This window comes from Ovis aries, chromosome 12 (genome assembly GCF_016772045.2).
Source record: "Ovis aries strain OAR_USU_Benz2616 breed Rambouillet chromosome 12, ARS-UI_Ramb_v3.0, whole genome shotgun sequence".
NCBI lineage: Eukaryota > Metazoa > Chordata > Mammalia > Artiodactyla > Bovidae > Ovis > Ovis aries.
The window spans coordinates 69,013,482-69,034,552 of NC_056065.1; the positions used below are offsets into that span (position 1 = coordinate 69,013,482).

Below are 21,071 nucleotides of genomic sequence, written 5' to 3' on the forward strand. Positions count from 1 at the left end.
TCATCCTTGAAACGACTGTTTTTTTCAAACTTCAGTGAAGAAATGGTAAAGGAAATCTACATATGGGCAGAAGTGGCTAACTGCTGGGAAAGTAAAATCTTGGTTTACTGTTTTGGTGAATTAGTTCTGTGTGTGGGTTTACTTTCTTCTTGCTCCTTCATTTAAAAAATACTATAAAAGGGCAATAAAGTGCTGACTGTAGGAAGACAATGTCAAGGAGAAAAGGGTACTGGTATTTTGGATACTCTTCACTGCTCGCCTTGGAGAGAGAGTTATTCTTGTCACAAACCCTTTTGTCTGCGTCTGCTGACGGCTCGCCTGTAGCCAGCAGCATACTTTAACTGTTTTGTCACCTCCTAACATCACATGCGTCAGCTGTTGGGCTTTTGTTACGGGTATTGTAGAACTAATCCGCTGTGGCTGGTCTACTGTGCAGTAAATAAAACAGAAACGGGCTTCTCAGACAATTCTGCATGAATATTTCAGATGGCTTTTACAACTCCAATTCACAAAATCAAATAAATAAATAACTCCCACAGTTTCCCCCTCAGCCTCTCCCCCCCCCACAGAAACAAAACCCCTCAAACTCGACCCAGGTGCCTCCAAGTCAACTGCATTGAGGGCCCTGCCTTGAGCCTTCAAGCAATTGTTTGAGTGAAGTTGAAAGAGTAGAGCTCTCTCAACTTCAACACCAGGGTGTTTATAATTATTATTAGACTTAAACACATCTGATTCCAAAAACTGGCTAAGTGGTTCTGAAAATCTCAAGAGCTCCTTCTCTCCTTGGGATTTCTTTAAAAAAGAAATGTCATGTCATCAGAAATATATAGTTAGAGTTGCCCTATCAAACTGCTTTTATTGTTTCCATTTGTATTTTCCTCCCTTCCACTCATCTGAAAAGGGTCAAAGGAAGATGCTCGTGCCTCTAATTCATCCTAAGAGCCTTTCCAAAATGTGTAACCTGTATAGGAGCACAAAAGGAGAAGCAAACTTTGGGCTGGAGTTTTTTTGAAACTGAATTGATATTGCGAGTTCTCTTAAGGGATAAATAATGTACTAATCATACACAGCGAGGCATTTTTCTGGATGACTCGTGTCTTTGGAGAAGTTGAAAAGGGCATTTGTATGGGGCTGTCTGTGCATGCTCATGTCTGCACGCACGTGCACACACATCCCTAGATCCTAGGAAAGGAGGCAAAGTTGAGGTACTTTCCCGAGCATTCATTCACCCTGGTGTGCACGTGATTCCTCTAAACAAACTCTCTCGTCCCTGCTGTTTGTTCAGTAAATATTGATCAAGGAGAGACATAGTTCCTGACGGCAGTGGCACAAGCTGGGGACTTAGACTGTAGACAGAGTGGACTCAAATGGATAAACTCTGATGCTTTACTAACCCCTTATTGAGATTATCCAATGAAAAGGCAAGAACAGATACGTTATTGCTGTTCCTCTCCTCCGTCTCACTCTCACTGAATTCTCCTGCCTGAGGCAGAAGAGGGGAATCTCAGAGCTATGAAAGATGGTGACAAGATATTGTGACTAGGGATCTCCCTTCACAGTCACACACACGCTTACTTTGTGTGTACTAGCCAGGAACTAACTGGCCCTTCAGAAGGGCAGAAAGGATGCTTCCCAGAGGGAACCGTGGGATTGTGTCCTAAAGCCCTCTCATCAGGCTGATGGATCCAGTGGGAAAACAAGCATGAATGTGCTTTGGAAAGTGTAAAGCAGTTTCCAAAAGTAAGGCGGTGGTTTGAACCTTAAGGACAAGCCCACTTTCTGGGAGACAGTTTGCTGCGATTCATATATGTGTGCAAAGCAGTGTTCTGAGAGATGCTCTGAGGAGGTTCACGTGGGAGATTTTATCAACTGAGTCAACACGCTGAGAAAAGTTGCTTTGTGTTTCCTAAGTTTTATTTCCATCACATCATGATTCTGATGCGAATCTTGTCAGGGGCTGAACAGTCAAATACATTTCCCTTGGGAAAGCTGGTTTTAAAGTCACATCTAGAGGCTAGGTTTTGTGTTTTAGGGACAGAGCACCCCAGTCAAAGAGTAAGGTGTTTTGAAGCATTTCTGGAGTGACACGGGAGCACATACACTACAATATGTAAATTAGATGGCCAGTGAGGATTTGCTGTATGACTCAGGGAGCTCACGCTGCTGCTCTGCCACAAGCTAGAGGGGTGGGATGGGGTGAGAGGTGGGAGGGAGATTCAAGAGAGAAAGGACACGGCTATACTGATGGCCCACTCATGTTCATGTACGGCAGAGGCCAACACAATATTGTGAAACAATTATCCTTCAATTAAAAGTAAATAAATTTACTAAGAAAAAAAAGAGCTTCCACCAAATGGTGACAGGGCTGTTTTCACAGGCTGCCCGCACCTCTGTTGGGAAGGATGGATTTTTCAGGGAGCAGTGGCTACAGAAGTGTTTGCCCACATGACACCAAATGAGGCTGAGGAAGACTCTGTAGCCACAGCTGAGCTTTGAACGAAAGTCTCTGCCTCTGATGCTCCAGGTAGATTCAGCATTCAGGGACCTCAGGGGATCAGGTTAGTATGATGCCCACAAAGTGGCTCAGCCGGTAAAGAACCTGCCTGCGATGCAGGAGAGCTGGGTTCAATCCTTGAATCGGGAAGATCCCCTGGAGAAGGGCATGGCAACCCACTCCAGTATTCTTGCCTGGAGAATCCCATGGACAGAGGAGTCTGGAGGGTTATAGTCCATGGAGTCTCAGAGAGTCAGACACGACTGAGCGACTGACACTTTCACTTTCTTTCACAGGATTTGGCTAGTGTGATGTCCACAAAGTTTTAGGCATATGAGTGGGCTCTTCTCCCTCCCACTTACATGTTTTGCTACTTGAATATGTGAAGACTAAATGCTTATAGGAAGTGGCTAGAGTTCAAGGCTGTCCTTAAAACAAAACAACCAAAAGAAAAAAACCTCCCCCCACCATGTTTCCTCGGTCTAAGCAAAGGAACACATGGCAGTAACAGTCTGTATCATTTTTTTTATAAACCTTCAAAAGAACAATGTTCTCTTGAGCAAAATTCAGTAGCATTCTGTAAACATTAATTTAAGGAAATCAATAGACTCAGTGAGCTAAAGCCATATTGCAAGATAAACTGGCCAGAGTGCCACTTTGTCAAATAGATTTTCGTTTTCTCGGCCTGATAAAGACAGTTTCAAAACGGGGCAAACGTGTTGCAACCAAGGTTTGAAAAGTATGTGGCCTTCAAACAGTCTGCTCGTTTCTCCTACAAAGCTGGATAAACAGACTTTAAAAATGATAAGATGGTTCAGAATTGATCTGGCTCTCAAATTTTACATGGGGTAGATTTTTTTGGTTGTCTCACAGGAAAAGAGAAAAACAAAATATCACATGCGTGGTCAGAATAGAAAATACAAGTACTTGGGAGAAGGGGTAAACTGTCTCTAGAGAAAGGGCTCTGGGGGGAGTGTCCATTGATTCTTGTCTTTGGAAAAAAAAAAAAAAAAAAACCAGAAGGGAAGAAAGAAATCTTTATTCATGCTGACCTGATAGGCAAACAGACCTTCCTGCCAAAATCCAAAAGCCAAAATCTCTAGTGGGTATGGGATTAGAGGTTTGAGCTGTTGGAAGCTGTTTCTTCTGTGAGTACCACCCAATGTCAAGTCAACGTGCGAGGGAGGGGCTGGGGGGTCAAGCCCTGGGAGAGGGCTGGGGAAGGACCTTGAGACAGCAAGATCCACGCTGCAGCCTCAAGGGTCCTCCCAGCCAGCCTGCAGGAGGTGCAGGGAAAATCAGGGAAAGGGGCGAAAGGAAAGCCTGTGTCTCGTCTGCCGCTGTGGCAGGGACCTGCTCTGAGCTTGTGGGAATACACTTCCAAGTGAACCTGCCAGCCAACCAGCAATGCCCGACCAGTCCTTATAAATGCTGACAGAGTGGTGTCCGGATAGGATATGGTTGACATGGTCCACTGGCAGGAATGTAGTAAAAAGGACGTAACAGTCCCACGGAAGCTGCAAGGTGGGAGGCTGAGGATTTACCTTGAGTGGACTGTGGAACGCCACGGGAAAGGATGTCAGGCAGGGGACTCTGGTCTTCGGTGTGGCCGTGTGGGCCTGGCCGTCAACCCTCACGTGGACTTCCCTCAGCAGCCCAAAGGAAGTGCCAAGGCTGCCCTGAGGGGTTTCTTTGTTTCCTCATCTGAATTTGAATCGTTTACCTTTGAAGGGGCTTCCCTGGTGGTTCAGATGGTAAAGAATCTGCCTGCAGTGCAGGAGACCCGGGGTTCAATTCCTGGGTTAGGAAGATCCCCTGGAGAAGGGAATGGCAACCCACTCCAGTATTCTTGCTTGCCTGGAAAGAGTGGATATTTGGAAAATAGAACTGTATTTGGAATATTCAGAGAAGCAAATTCCTACACCTTTCAGAGGCTGATAATTGATAGAGCATAATTGATAATTGATAGGGGCTGGAATCGAGCATTTTGAATAGTTGTGACTTTCACAATAACAGAAAAGACTGTCTTCACTTCCATGCTACCTGTTAATAATTTGTGTATACACTTTAAGCTATGTAAACATTCCACTGGCTACTTTGCCTATCAAGATAAATAAAACCATTTCTCCCACAGCCCCAGAAAAGGAAGTACTAGCTTGCTAGGAACAGAAGGACACATGCCTTTATAATAAACTCTATGAGGCTGTCAAAACTATATTGTAGGCCTGAAATCTGGTTCACCAAATGTGCCTAAAGTGGCCAGTGTACTTGTTCATGCTTGGAGGTCTTGGCATTGTATGTATTAAGAAATATAATAATTGTCATGTTACTTGCTATAATGAGTTTAATTTTTCTTCTCTCCCAAACTCTACACATGTCTCAAAGAGTGACTCCAAGTTTAAATAAGCATTAATCAAAACAAAACAAAAGCAAAATCAGAGGGAAAAAAAACATCAAAAACTAAAATCTAGTATTTTCTCCCATCCCTCCATCCCCGAGAAACTATGAAAATACTCTCCCATCTTAAAAATGAGGGCAAGCTCTCTGATGGAATTACTCATCTAGTAGGTTGTTCGGTAAGATTTGGACCAAGACTTTGCATCAAAGAATCATAGTTCTGGAACTTCAGAAGGAGAAAGGATCTGAGAGTTCATCTTCTACCAAAGACAGAAAAAGCCTCGGACAGGGGTCGGAAAACTCCTTCTGTAAGGGGTCGGACAGTAAATGCACAGGCTTTATGGGCTGGGTTTGGTTTCTGTTGCATATTGTCCTTCTTTTCACAACCTTTACAAATGTAAAAACCATTCTTAGCAAGGGCCATAAAAAAACAGACTCAGTGCCAGATCGGCCCTGCGAGCCAGAGTGTGCCAACCCCTGCTCTCAGCCAAACTTAAGAGCTAGCCACTTTTCTGAAGGCCTAAAGCTCTTTCATTCTCCTCTAATCCCATGTCCCTCACTGGGTCAGCGCACTAGCTGTTCCTGCGAGGGTAGCTGGGATCGACTAACTCAGATTCAACCTGCATTGTCACACCACTCCTCAGATGTGGGTAAGGCTGCACATGTCTACGGGAATAGTTCTTGGACCACACACAGAGATGCCAAGGACCAGGTGGCCCTCCGTCTTGCCCTGCTTTGACAAGGAGCTTTTCATTAGGCACTTCCCTGCCAGCAAATATTCAAATGTACTAAATGGAGGACTCCATCTCTCCTTCGTGATGCAGGTAATGAATCAACTTCGATGGAAAAATAAGCACTAGATAGCTGCTCCGCAGCCTTCACTAACTTCAAGTCACCCCATGAATTTTGTGCCAACCGTGTCAGAGTTCAAGACAGGCTGATAGCGCCTGAAGTTTAACTTTTTGCTACCATTACTGGGTGAGGCGGTGGAATGAATAGGGCCAAGCCTGGTGACCTTCTTGGATGGGAGATTATTCAAAAACAACAGGGCATCAGCTCTTCAATATTACACGGAGGGAAGCTGGGGCACAGATAATCCGCAGTTACTCCTGTTTCGTTGGAGAATGCATTACGTGATTGTTTCCTGCAGAGATTTACCTCCATAATTAAGCGGTGCCCAGGCGAACATGAAAACCAGTCTGTGTGCCCTTTATTCGTGGGGATGGAGTAATAAGGGTGAGAAGCCCGAGGAGAAATGGGGTTGAGGAGATGGGGTTGAGGCAGGACAAAGAACAGCACGGAGCAGAGTGAGCAGGAGAGAAGGCGCAGGCAGATGCAGACGCTATGTGAACAGAACCCAGGTTCCGGGAGCCTCCGCTTCTCTGCTGACAACTGCTGATGTGTCCCAGTAACATCTAGGTGGTTTGGGACAAGGACTTGGGTGAAAGGCACAAAAGTCAGGAAAATTCCGCTTTGTATTCTAGGGAATTCTATGGGTTTCTCCTACACGATTACCCTTTGTATTCACAAAGCTAAGTCAGCTAGGAGTTCGTGAAGGGCTTTGACATTCCTTTTTCAAGAAAGGTAAACAGCTCAGAAAGACAGAAAAGTCAATTTCAGAAGGATATCCACTGGGAGACTTTTGGAAGTCCTCTAGTAAACTACCAAAACCTCTTGAGGTAATGTTTGTGGTGGGAAGACTTAGGATGCTGTTGAGGGAAGCTCAGGACTCTACAGACAGATTCTTTTGTACACTTTCAGGTCACTTAAGCTGATAAATCTCTGGGAATTCCCTGGTGGTCCAGCGGTTAGGACTCCGCGTTTTCACTGCCAAGGACATGGGTTCAATCCTTGGCCAGGGAACTAAGATCCAGCAAGCCAAGCCAAGTAGTGCAGCCGGAAACACACACACACACACACACACACACACACACACACACAAATCTTTGAAAAATACACTATATTGAAGGAAATGCAGTGGCCTTGAAACTGTCCCCTACTTCTGCTTCTGATCATGCCTCTGCCTACACCCTTACTCAAACTCCCACACATTTGTTCCCAGTAGATATATTACCTTTTACTTAATTCATTTTTAGGACCAGATTTTATTTTCGACTGTTACTACTGCTAAGTTGCTTCAGTCATGTCCGACTCTGTGCGACCCCAGAGACGGCAGCCCACCAGGCCCCCCGTCCCTGGGATTCTCCAGGCAAGAACACTGGAGTGGGTTGCCATTTCCTTCTCCAATGCATGAAAGGGAAAAGTGAAAGTGATGTCGCTCAGTCGTGTCCGACTCTTAGCGACCCCATTGACTGCAGCCCACCAGACTCCCTCGCCCATGGGATTCTCCAGGCAAGAGTACTGGAGTGGGGCACCATTGCCTTCTCCGTTCGACTGTTAAGGTAGCCTTAAAAAAAAAAAACAGAGGCTGAGTATAATTACCATGAGAAAGATGGAAAAAACAAATCCAAAAGGCCAGTGTGAGGATTTGATACTCCCAACCACAAACTTGGGCTTCCCTGGTGGCTCAGCTGGTAAAGAATCTGCCTGCAATGCGGGAGACCTGGGTTTGATCCCTGGGTTGGGAAGATCCCCTGGAGAAGGGAAAGGCTCCCCATTCCAGTATTCCATGGACTGTATAGTCCATGGGGTCACAAAGAGTCGAACACGACTGAGCAACTTTCACTTCACTCACAACCACAAACTCAGACATACAGAACTCCAGTGGAAAAGACTTTTATGATCAATTTATGATCATCTGGGATATGCTTAAAGGAAAGGGTGATGTTGCTTTTGCAAAAACTACCAACCAAGCCTCAGAGTGATGGTAGCTATGGCATCTAAAACAATCAGCTCTGTCCTGCAAGAGGGGAGATGTTGTATATGCTACAAAAATGAACACATATTACACAGGCTGGCTGTTTGGGTTGAATTGTGGCCTTGATGGAATGTGTGTGGGGACAGGTATACAGGCTCTCTGTTCATTTGTTCAGGTCCATATCATCTCCTAAAAAACCCACAGGCATGAGGGCTTCATGGATGAATGTCCTCACTCTTTGGCTGCCGTAGCCAACACAACAAAGTGAGCAGCACATATAATGGCAATAAATTGTCTATAAATTTGAAAAATTCATCACTCTAATCCCAGCAAGGGAGTTGCCATGTCTCCAAGGACACTGTTGAAAGATCTGCAAAGAGGTCCTTGGGAGAACACTAAACTGGGCACCCTGGAGAGTTTTACTGAGATAATGAAGCTGCAGCGGGGCCCCGAGGGTGGAAGCGGCTCCACGTGGACACCATCTGTATTCCCAGGGGCTCCACAGTCACTGTTTAAAGCTTTGCATCATGCGCAGGACTTGTGTAGAGAAAACAGAATGTCTTCTATTCTAGAACTGCAGAATTTCAGAGCTAGAACACAGCTCTGTCTTTAATCTTATCACTTTACAGGTGAACAAAGTGGAGCCCAATGAGGCAGGTGCTGCCAGGGGCAGACCCCACCCCCCAACCTGGGGCCCCTTCCACCTTACCCTCTCATCTCATTAGTGCCCTTCTCATCTGGAACCCATGACTCCAGATTCCCAGAGCTCCTGCAGCTGCTGTCACCTTTATGGCCAAACTTGGGGCAGAAGGAATCCCTTTCTCTTTTCAAAACCAATGTTGCACTGACTCCCTGTCCCAATGCTAAGGACAATTCCCTGTTTGCTCTTCTGTTTTGTGTGTTTTCCCGTTTAGGGTAGGCAGGAAATGCTGCAGTCGTTGGGTTACTGATCGCCGCGACAAGGTAACTTTTCTTTGGCTTGCTAATGAATGAAAGCAAGTGCTTATACAGCACTTACTTTCTGCTAATATATTCGTGGACATTCATTTGATTCTCACACCAACTCTGTGAGGTAGGCACTATCATTTCCCCTGTTTTATAGATGAGGACACTGAGGCAGGCACAGAGAGGGTAAGACACTTGCCAAGGTTTCACTGCTAAAAAGAATCAGTGCTGAGGTTTGATCCCAGGGACTGGTTCCAGACTCTAGGCTCTTAAGTTCCACTATTATGAGTCCAGGACCTCTGACACTGAGGGCTTCCCTGGTGGCTCAGATGGTAAAGGATCCACCTACAATGCAGGACACCCGGGTCCGATCCCTGGGTCGGGAAGATCCCCTGGAGGAGGGTATGGCAACCCACTCCAGTATTCTTGCCTGGGAAATCCCATAGACAGAGAAGGCTGGTGGACTACGGTCCATGGGGTCCCAAAGAGACATGACTGAGCAACTAACACTCACACTTTCATAGACATGGAAAAGACTTCCCCAAAGGAATTCCCTTTTAAGATCTCAAGGTGATGCTTTTATAAATAAAAGTAAACCTTCTTGTAAGGGAACATTTTGTTTCCTGCTTGAGAATAATACAGAGACCATAGCTTTCTTGCCTTAGTGGTCATTTTTAGACACCCATGCTCAAGGCTAAGGCTGTGTCTTCATGATGTCAAACACTCCAGTACTTTACCTATCAAAACACTGAAAACCTCAGCACAGCTGGATGGATCTGTGGTGCTGGATACGTTCCGTAGACACAATCAGATTTGCTGGAATACTTGCCAACAGTCTCATAAAAAGTTCTCACAGGGTCATTTTAACCAGAAAGTGCTACCGAGATGCTACTCAAGAAATCCAACTTCTGAGGATGAACTTTTGCAACAATCAAAAAAGTCCCATTGGAGGTGAGGGAGAAAGCCATGACGTGGCTGCCCCCTCCAGCTCTCCCTATTGTCCTAGAATTGTAACTGTACCTCCGGAAAACACAGTCCTGCCGGAAGAGCATTATAGAAATGATGGGGGCAGCCCACATACTGTATGAGATTAGACTTTTAAAAAGGATTAGGGCTCCTTAATCTGGAGAGATGAAGATTAAGAGGGAGTAATGATCAAAGTCTATAAAATCAGAAAGGAAATGGAGAATATGGCCCTAGTCCTGTTCGTAAATCCCAGGATATTCTAATCAGGGCTACCCCTTTGGAGTTCCAGGGAAATCACTTTAACAGCCATAAAAAGAAGATACAATTTTCACAGCAGGTAATACATTTAGAGAATTATTATCTTGAGAAGTGGTGTACTCTGAGAATGAAGTTAGATTTTATAAAAGGTTTAAATAAACCCAAGGGTGATAAAACCATAATGATCTAATAATGGGAGGTTAAGAATGTTCTGGGGACATCCTGAATCTTTTGAAAATGATACAATCAATGACAGGTACCCGCCTCTCCTGACATGCTCCCTGCCCAGGGCTGGTGGCCTAATGATCTGCCCACCTTTCTCCTCCCTTTGTGACCTAGCTTTGTTCCTAATATTCAGACCAGGGCTCAGTGACTAGAAAAGCTCGGAAACCTACTACAAACGGCAACTCATTCTTTGAAGGGGGTTTTCTTCGATTCTTACCAGGGTCTTTGTCCTAGGATTCTGAATAAATTTATGAACTAATTTTTTTCCTTTTGGTATACCTTAAAATTAAAATCTACATTTTACTCAAACATAGAGACATTGGAAACATCTTATGTTGCAGCGGTGCGGGGATAAAATTGGTTAAACTCTACTGGAGAAGCTCCTCATAATACGCTAACACAGATCAATTAATTCACATTTAAGAGGAAATTAAACATACCGATTATGTAGTTCCCATCACAGCCCAAGATATTAAGCTCTAAAATTTACTGCAGTTAATGTAGAAATCAGCACACCTTAACAAAAGCTGTGGCTCCGTCCAATACATAGAGGAAAACTTGACAGAAATGTTTCAGTTCCTTTCCAAAACAGCCATGCATTCGTCACTTTCAATATCTAATAATAGGTCGTTGTTGGGGGCTGGGAGGGTATGACAGCAGAATAGAGGCGGGGGGGGCGGGGGGGGGGAGAGGGGATTTGGGGAGTCGGTAGAGCGGAGATCAAGATTCCATTCAGAGAAAAGGAACCTTCCAGATGACTCAGTGAGGCATGAAGAATATTTTCTGTACTCACACTTTAGATTGCTTACTGAAAACCTGGTAAAATGTGGCAATGCACAGAAAGGAATAACAGAGCCAAGGAGAGGGAAGGGGTGGGGAGAGGTGGGGCTAGAGGAGAAAGGTGTCCCTCTCGAAGCCATATCTAATAATGCTTCATTCTAACCCTAAGGACCACCATAAACTGGGAGCAATCCCTGGCTATCTTTTCAAAGGGCAAGTATGAAAACGTCAGTCCTCACCCTGGGGGCGCCACTTGGAGTCACACGGATTCATCTGGGAAAGGGCAGACCGGGAAGGTGGGAAGGGGTGGGGTTGGGTTCAAAGGTGCAGTCACCGTGCTTCACGTGGTACACTTTTGAAGGCTCTGGGCAAGCATGCCGGGACATCTGGAGTTCAGAAGTCGAGAAAAAGGGGGGAAGAACCAGGAAGATGAATACTCGATCATCAGCAACACAAAAGAACGGAGCAAAAAGAAGCCTGGATTTGGGCACTGGCGTCTGGCAAGGAGGCCGCCAGCAGGGCTAATGAAGCATTTGTGGTGCAGGACGATTGCCAACGCAACAAAGAAGATGTGCTTGGGCTCTGCAGATGTGCCAGGGCCCCCAGAGCAAAATAATGACATAATCACCATCAGTGTCACAGACCAGACTGTACACAAGGTGACAGGGGAGGGGGGAGCTGTAATATACACACGGGGAGGACCCACCGGGGCCCACTGCGGCTGCGCCCTGAGGCCCGGGATGCGGGCACAACCGCGTGCCCACCTCTCTCTATCGCAGTCTCACTTCCTAAGGTGAGGCTTGTCCCATCACCCATCACCGGTGGCTTTTTTTTTTTTCTTCCAGTCCTAGCTACTCCTGATGAAGCCACAGAAATCAGAAAAGCTTAGGAGAAATTTGGACTGGCTGGAAAAGGCTTGGAAAAAGAGAGAAACGGAAGAAATGGAAGGGAGAGAGTTTTGAGTCAGACTCCCTCTGATGCTGCTAAGCTCTGTGCTCTAACTTCCATGACCCTAGCCACCAAGCCTGAGGGATAAACATGAGCATGGGGTGTCGTCAAGGTTTCCCGCTGCAAGGAAAATGCAAGACATATTTTGGGGAGCCTGGGAACGAGGGCCACACAGTAGCAATAAAGAGTCCACCTCAAAGGGCCCCACAACGACATGAAGGAGGAGGGGGCTGCCCTGCCCGTTTTAAACAAGGCTGCTCAGCCGGCCTCGTCACCTGGCCTGGCTCCTGCTCCGCAAGGTGGGTGTATTAGTACAGCTGTCTGGCTTTTAAGTGACTTTTGTCAGTTTGAAAGTGAAAGTCTGTTTGAGGAGCTGAAAGAACAATAACCCGGAGGCCGGAAGAAGGGCTGGCAACACAAAGGACCTAGACTATACTACTGTCCCTTTTCATGGCTTCTACTGAAAGATTCATAAGAATAACTTTAATTTTTTATGAACCACCCCGCCCCCCCATTTTTGGTATGACTATATTAGTTGTGTCAACTTCCCGATCCAGGGTTCTCTCTAAATAGCAAAGGGTCTGTTGTGAAAGCGTCTTCAAAGAGCGATGGGGACAGAATTGTTTCTGGGCATCCTGCAGGTCCCTTTCTCCAGAAGACACAGCTCTGAGGGACACGGAGATGCTCTTTCAATACGGGTCCCTCCACCTCGAGGTCCCCATGAACACTCCGGCCCCATGATCTTAAACCTCTCTAATGTGCTGGTTCAACTGCTCCTAGGAAGAAGGATTCTATTTGTTTTCTTGGCTTCCCTCTGTTTCACAGGAACAGTAGTATAATAATCACTCATGGCTCTCTTTTCCCTTTACTTTTCAAATAGCTGTCTCCACGGCGCGTCTTTATTTGGTGTCTCAGCTGAAAGGGCAGGGGTGGGTGGGTGGGGGGAGGGGCGATGCGGAACAGCTTTTATTTGTTTTATGTCATGTTACCAAATAATTGGCTTGAGGCAATCGCTGAAGGTGAAACAATATTTTAAAACTGGGATAATCTACTTTCAAGAACCAAAGTCCGAAGCTTCATCAAAAAGTGTGTTTGCCCAAACACTTATTCTGGCAAATGTACACCAAAGCAGTTAAGAGAAGTGAGTGAATGATCCATTTTCTGCCCTATGGCTGAAAAAGAACCGAACAATTACAGTGCAGTCAAATCCTGGGGGCAGGGTTAGGGTGGGGTGAGGAAAATTTGATTGAAAATGGTATCTGCTACATGAAAAGGGATCACCAACTTCTGAACAAGCTTGGGGTTCGCCAAATGAGTCTGTTTAACCTCGGCGAAACAAACAGGCTGCTTTTCAAAAGGTGGTTAGAACCTCTACAGACATTTAATCCAGGATGGGCGGAACACAGTGATACTAACCCCCTGAAAGCTCCAACCACCACCAGCGGCACTCAGCGGAGAACTGGCTCCCTTTCTCCTATTGATAACCCTTTGTGGGGCGCAGAGAAAGAGGCGAGGCAAGGAGAACTGAATGTCAGACAATGGCCATCACACCACACAGTCTCTGAACTTTCCTCATCTCTGAAGGACAATTAATTATGAAGGCCTTAGGGGTAGGTCGAAGCAAGGGAAAAGCCCACTGCCATCCCAGCACCGCGGCTGCCCCCTCTGTGTTTGCTAAATGGCTTTGCCTGTTGGGGTACAGCCACCAATAGATAGATCACTGGGTAGGGTGGGGGGCTGGGGGGTGGGGGAAGAAAGCAGAAGATTTTTTTGTGTGTGCGCCTGCCCTTGTATAATTCTATTCTCACTGTGAACTCATCCATACACAAAACACAAGGACAATTTTTTTTTTTTTTAAAAGAGAGAAAAGCCACAGGGTAGGTTGCAGCAGAAACGGCCTCTCAGTGGTGTGTTAAAAAGGATGGTCTTTTTCACCAAATCATTTCACAGAGGCAAAACAGACAAACACAAAGAGTTGAGACTTTTTCTCCGACATTAAATGGAGTAACTGATAAGGTCAGACATATGATACCTAAAGACATGAATCTGTGAACTCTTGAAGTCAAAGGGCCTCTCTGTGCCGAGGAACAATCTTTCAAAGGAAATAGATCATAGAACTCCACTGAATCCGCTTTAAACTTTATGAAGCAGGAGGAGAAAAAGCTCTAAGTAGGGAAGCTTGACAGAAGAGCCTTGAACTATTTTCTGAAGGAAAGATGAGACCCTCCCTAGGCTGCCACAAAACATCTTTTTTTTTTTCTAAAGGCTCCTCTGAACTTCGATATGTGCCAAGACACTGCCATTGAAAGCCGTATAATTATGTGCTATAGCCACTGTAGAAAATGCTTTGTTCCCCCCAACAAAGGACAATAAGCAAAGTAAAGCGACATTACACTGTATCTTTTTCTTTAAGAATGTTGAGAAAGGTCATGGAATGCTATAACTAATAAAGCTGTTGAGTAAGGAGGTTTGAACGTTGATCTTACTGTGCTTGAATGTAACCCGATGACAAAAAAGACACAGGGCGCTAAAAATGCAACGACGTGACCAAACAGATGATAAACCGATGGGCCCGCTTCATTATACCGATCAACACCTTGAGTCCCAAAAGGATGGAGGTGCAGAAATGAAGCTTGGGGTCCACACGTCACCCTGCGCCCTCCCCCGCCCCGCCACCCCCAGCCCCCACCCAGTCTGGTGTCCTTTACTGCTCCCTCCTTCAAATTTCAGGCAACCATCCCGTACAAGGAGCGTGTTCCCAGACAGCCATGTGCGTACAGATATTTAGAGAACATTCATTTAGTCTCTTAAAAGATCAATTTGGCTTGTCAGTGGGGGCACTGGCAGGGAAAGAAACAGTAACGGTTTCTTTTCCCTCCTTGCCACCCACCAAGAGTGCGTTGTGCGATCATTTAAATGGCGCCTCAGCTTCGAGGCCAAAAGACAGCGAGAGGAGTAAAAGGGTTTCCCCTCCTGTGCCAGTTTTCCAAATGATCACTCATATTTAAGTGTCTATTTGGAGCAGAGGGATGCGCTTCCTAAATCCACCTGTCCCCATTTTTCTTTAAAGAGATGACAGGGCGAAGGAAAGCCTTCCAAATATATTAAATCTTCTTAAACACGCACTGTGTGGCAGGCGGGAGTGGGCTGGGAGTCGGGGTGGGCCTGGTGGAGAGAGGAGATGCAGTGTGTGTGTTTAAGAGGCAAGTGTTTGGGTGGGGGGGTGTTTTGGTGGCGGGGAAGGATATGAGGAGTCCCGGCTTTCCATCTTCTTTCTAAGGAGAGAAGACATAGAGAGAGGCCTGCAGAAGGACCCTTCCTGCTTGTCATGCGACACCTAGAAAAAAACAGTCAAACCACAAGCAGCAGGATGGAGCGTGCGCCGCGTGAGTTATGCGTATCTTAGGAAATGACATTGACAAGCCTGCTAATCAATGGATCAAGGTCTCTTTGCTATTTGCTCCTAAGCCTTCCATCCAAAGCCCTGGGTCTATCGAGGGCAAGGGTAGTCAGTCCCTCTTCCTTGGAGTTTGCACCCAGCCTGCAGTTAATTGGCTAGTCGCTGATAGCCCATGGGGACGCCTGGCTGATCACAGTGGGGAAGAGCTAGCTGGAAGCTGACAGTGAGCCTTGTATTCTTTTCGGCCACAGTTGTGAGGGAACCAGAAAAGCAATCCAATTGGATGTGCGCGCCCCTACGGTCAGAAGGCTCCGCCTGGATGAAGGTGCCCACCACATTCTCTTCCCAACCTACAGCCAGGCCATGCCAGACCCCCCCCATCTCTGGGTTGTTCTGCCTTTCTCGGAGGCCAGCCTGCCACAGTCAATCCAGAGTAGATGTCTTCTGGGTCTCCTTAAGCAGTGCGTTTAACCTCCGTGACTTACACGGATCGGTTGCCTTAGTTGAGTTCTTTGCAGAAACGTGTAAACGCGCCTTGAAAACTGACAGGGCGCACCACCTCCATTCTGCGCCAGAGTTGTGAGGGAAACAGAAGTAATAAAACTGCACTCCTATGCTTCTAAAGTCAGAAGTATCGGTGTGATTTAAAAACTGGGAAGGAATCCCAAATCTCCTTTCCCTCCCCATAAAAACCAATTTTGGAAGCTCTTCAAAGTGAAGTGAGAATGAAGCATGGAAATATATACCATAACACCTGGAAAGACAAATTTATTGTTGCCAATCTCGTTTAACGTGAGAAGGGGGAGTGAAAAGCATGGACATGCCCCTCCGCACACCTTTGCGGACTCACGTTGGGAGGGAGGTGCCCGACTCCTGTCCTGCAGCCAACTTTCTTCCCTTGAGCACAAGCTGAAAGCGTGGTTCACCCTTCCCTGCCCCCCACAGGGTCTTCTTCCACCTTCTCTGGGTCTTCTCAAGCTCTCACCACCCCAAGTCTGAAGGCTGTGCCAAGAATCTTGGCAATTGTGTAAACTGATATAAAAGGCAGAACAGCCTCTCCTGTCACTTAGGAGGTCCTGACTCACACAGGCCAGGAAACGCAAGGGTCCAGAAGAGGAGGGAGATGCAAGCCACTCCTTCTGCACTAGTGATAAACCTTTCCCATCTGCTTAATTTTCCCAAAGGCCAGGGGTCAGCAGCCACTCCAGCCTTGAGAGCCATTGGCGGCGGGGGGCTGGAGGGGGGTGGGGCTTCGTGGTGACAGAGGCACCACCAGCAAGCTCATGACAGAGGCAGAGATGGAGCAGGAAGCTGAAAAAAGACAAGCGTGGGAGGAGAGCAAGAAGGAAGGAGAAAGTGGTAGTGAGAGACAGAAGCATCAGCCTTATCCCTGCTCTCTTTCCCTGGCTCCTCTATTCCCACATACTTAAAGCGACTTTGAAAACAGCATAAAGCGTTAGGCAAGCTGAAGTTTTCCTTGTGTTAATATCCATATCATTATTAGTACTCACATTAAATAAGTTAATATTGGTAGAACACTTAGAAGAGTGCCCATGATAAACAGGGGGCTTCCCCGGAGGCTCAGTGGTAAAGAATCCGGTGCAATGAAGGAGACCCAGGAGGCGAGGGTTCGATCCCTGGGCTGGGAAGGTGCCCTGGAGGAAGGCATGGCAACCCACTCCAGTATTCTTGCCTGGAGAATCCCATGGATAGAGGAGCCTGGCGGGCTACAGTCCACAGGGTCACACACAGGTGGACGCGACTGAAGCGAGTTAGCATGCACACACGCACAGTAAACAGAATAAACAGTCAATACATGTTAGCTATTTCATCATTGCTACAAGCCACTGATTAACTGATTGAGAAATTTAAAACTGCAATCAAGAAAGAGGTTTTACTACTTGGCCAGCTAATACTCAGTTGGTTTAACATATCCTTTGAATCGACTGGCTCTTCATGTAGACATACCTTCAGTCTCTCTACCAGGCCCCATCTCTGTTTCAAAATGTAAGGAGAAACCAGGTGTGTGGTTCTCTATTTTACCATCTTCTTCACTTGCTCATTTCAGACTACAGATGTATCTGACTTGATCTTCGGGGGAGAAACTTAGATGGGTAAGTCAAGCAGTGAAGACAACAGCAGCTGAATCGGCTTGAGGCACTGGGTCCACCTCCGCTCACAGCCACCGCCCACACTGGGAAAGCGACCACGATTAAGACAGTGGCTTTTTAAGCACCTCACTTAAGCACTGACCTCCACGCACCAAGGCACAGAAGAGAAGGATTATCTCATCTGAAGCTTTTCTGAATCCGTGCCCCAAACTTCCTAAACTAAAAACTAAAGAGAGGCTGAATTAAAAACTAGTTTGTGAACATAAGGGGCGGTGAGGCTGTGTATGTGCGTACGTATGCGTAAGCGAAGGGGGCCTCGCAGAAGCCACCTCCTGCCTCGTGTTTAGCGCATTTCCGGAAGGACTCTAGTTTTTTACCAAAGGAGGAATAAGGCCCAGAATAGTCCAATAACTTGTCTGAAGTCACATGAGAAGTGACAAAACTGCTCCCTGGGCCCCATCCTCTTTGCGCTGAAGCAGTCTTAAAATAGACACTGCAGATAAAGGAGAGGTGGCCTGACTGCAAGTGGACATGATTCACAAAGAGAGGAATATCAGATGTTAATCATATTAAAGGAGGATTTAGATGATGCTAAATGGAGCAGCTTGCTGGGTACCTCTTGATGCCAGCCATCCTCTGTTTGTGTCGTTTTGGCCCATACGCTGAGTAGGGGATTAAAACCAACCAGGTAAGGTTTAAACGACCCTAAAAAATCCTAATGGGCACTGTCAGGATTTGTTCTCTCAAGTATGTTACTCAGCAAAAATGCACAAACCAGCCTATGAATCTCAGGCAATTCTTTTATGAAGCTTGACGCACGCTGCCAAATGAGTATTTATCATAATAAACTGTAATTAGTTCACCAGCATACCGTTGAATTCTCTTAGCTCAAAGTTGACAGCAATAAACTTATTAGAAAGGGGTTGCGGAGCAGTGAAGCTTTTAACAAGATTTCTGTAAAACATTTAGCCATCGTCATCATGTAGGGGACACAGGTTCAATTCCTGGTCAGGGAACTAAGATCCCATATGCCATGCAGAGTGGCAAAAAAAAAAAAAAAAAAAAAAAATTGCATAGCCATCATCATATGCCTCAGCTTTAGGAGAAACCTGCTAGGGTGTTCTATATATATAGTAAAGCAGTGCTCTGTTATGAGACTTTAAAATAGTGAGGCAGTAAATACAAAAGGGCTTCCCTGGTGGCTCAGATAATAAAGAACCTGCCTGCAACACAAGAGACCTGAGTTCGATCCCTGAGTTGGGAGGATCCTCTGGAGGAGGGCAAGGCAACCCACTCCAGTATTCTTGCCTGGAGAATCCCATGGACAGAGGAGCCTGGTGGGCTAAAGTCCATGGGGTCGCAAAGAGTCTGGAGAATCCCCATGGAAAGAGGAGCCTGGTAGGCTACAGTCCACGGGGTCACAAAGAGTCGGACCCAATAGAGCGACTAAGCACAGCATAAGTACAAGAAGGATCCTCAATTCTAATATGTTCAGCCAAGGAAAATCTATGCTTATAACCCATTTGACAAGAAAAATACACTGGTCTTGGATATCAAAGAGAAACGGGTGGCTTGCAATATAAACACTCTAACTTTCAAGGAAAAACCATGCCTTTCCCACTGCTAAGCTTCCACAGTCAGTTCTTTCTAAGCTGCCCAAACAGATCAGCTAAAACCACTGGGATACAGGCCCCTTCAGAGGAGTGGGGGTGAGGTGGGGCAGCGGGAGTCAGTTTGTTATTGACAAGGCCAGATCAAGATGCCACTCTCTCCTTCAGTGTTGAGAACTTGGTAGGCACTGGGGTTTACCTATCTGAGTAAGGAAAGAATACTAACATAAGGTCCCCACACAAGCAGATGTGGGGAGAAAAGTTCTCCTCCTCGATGATGCTAGAAAAGGACCAACTTGGTGAAGTCACAGCCTGTCCACTCTTCATCATCAGAGGTTCAGCCTGCAGAACCCTTGCCACATTCCCACCTCCACCCATTGTTGCCCCAGCCAGTAAGGCTCAGCAAAATGCCTTTGTGGGTACTGGGAGATTCGCTAGTGTTGTCTCATGGAGAGCCATCACGTTGCAATGAAAAATGCTTGCTAAGGCATCACATCAGCCAGTAAAGAAATGCCTTACTCATAGCCACACATCTCTTATTTTTGCATAGATACTGCTTTCTGGGAATCATCACTACTGTTTCATAGGTACCTAGAATATGTAGGATGTAGACATACAGAAGTGTGTATAAGACCTTATGAACGGAGAGCAGTATACTTCTGAAGCTACACGTATGCAAAATGAACACATGAGGGTGTCCTCCCAAAAGGACAACAGCAGAAACAGACAAGCAAAGATGTTGACGGAGCTCTTACAACAGGTACTTAATAAATTCTCACACCATTTCTTCCAGAAAGGAAATGAATGCTGACGAAAGTTAGAAACCATGGACTCACTCCCCAGTCAATCCTTCTGGATTTTTTAAGAAGCAATTTTTGAAGCTATCACTGAACAGAGCATCTTATGTCAGCTATATATACACGTGCTGGAACCTCAACGCGCAAAATGCCTCTTGGGGTAGAGACCTCTTTTCTGGAAAGGGAATCACTCTGTGTGTGTTCCTTGCTGCCGTTTTCTTTGGATTGTCCACTTCCCTCTTATGTGGCCACACGCGTCTCCCATGCCAGCAGCAGAGGTGGGGGATGGGAAAGGAAGCAGAAGTGGGTGAGCTCCCGGGACTCTGACGGGACCCACGGGGGAGCTCTTCATTGACACTCCACACCTCTTGCCCTACTGGTGGACACTTGTGTGAGATACCAAGGCAAAAAAAAAAAAAAAAAAGGACTGATTTGGGACATTTCTAAAGAAAATAATTTTTTTTTTAAAAGGGGGAATGACCAAAAAAATAAAGATGAATTCCTACCTCAAAGTCATTTGCCTTATTGTAGTGCATGTTCAGAGCTCTGTACAGCTCACAGTCTCTGGTTATAGACAGCTCTTCAGTACTGGTGACCCCATCGTTGATGGCTTGACGTGCGTACTTCTCCATCTGAATGTAGTAGAACTCACGGAAATTGCTAAACCACTTGATGAGCTGCGAGGTGATGCACCTGTTGAACTGTTAAATTTAAATGTTGAAAAGGATAAGAACATTGCCGTTTTTTCCCTTCATTCTTTAAGCATTTGAAACATTTTTAAAGACCCCCTCTCCTCCTTCTTGGAAAGGTTCTTTTTCTAAAATTCTACCCAAATAGTGGCAAGACAGGCAAGAGCAATGATATTCTCATGGGATATAATAAAATCGACCAACAATGAAAACTGCATCTCCACTCTACCACCCCTCAAATGGAAACCCCAAGTTCTAAATCTGATTTTCCTTAAGCTGAATGTCTTATTTGCAACATTGTTCTTCATCTTGCGGTAGAACCAATTGCATTTGTATACTTCTTATGGAAATTTGTTCAAGCCAGAGAGTCCTGGGAAGTCCTTCTATTCAAGTACCAGAGGTGGTGAGTCACATGACTTCACCACTAGCGTGATTTGGGGGCAGGGGGGTGAGGTTAAAAGAGAATTTGCGTTACTACACAACAATCTCATCCAGTGCTAAAAGTGGTTTTCACACAAAAAGGGAGGAATCTGGCACCCACTTAGTTTTCAGTCATGGGTGATCTCTGCGGTCATTGGCTGTGGTTCTACTTAATGTCTGTGCATGGGACTCACGGTTGGCACTGTCTGGCCA

The 21,071-nt window shown here is 46.0% G+C and overlaps 1 protein-coding gene across 8 annotated transcripts in view; it reads right to left on the reverse strand.

The window, feature by feature from the left end:
• PROX1 (prospero homeobox 1) overlaps nucleotides 1-21,071 on the reverse strand; it is a 60,739-nt gene that overhangs the window by 11,749 nt on the left and 27,919 nt on the right. For all 8 annotated transcript variants that reach the window (XM_060396210.1, XM_060396207.1, XM_060396211.1 and 5 more), the window contains one exon: nucleotides 20,256-20,450. In XM_060396210.1, coding sequence (XP_060252193.1) covers nucleotides 20,256-20,450 — 195 coding nt within the window. The remainder of the gene's footprint in view (nucleotides 1-20,255; nucleotides 20,451-21,071) is intronic.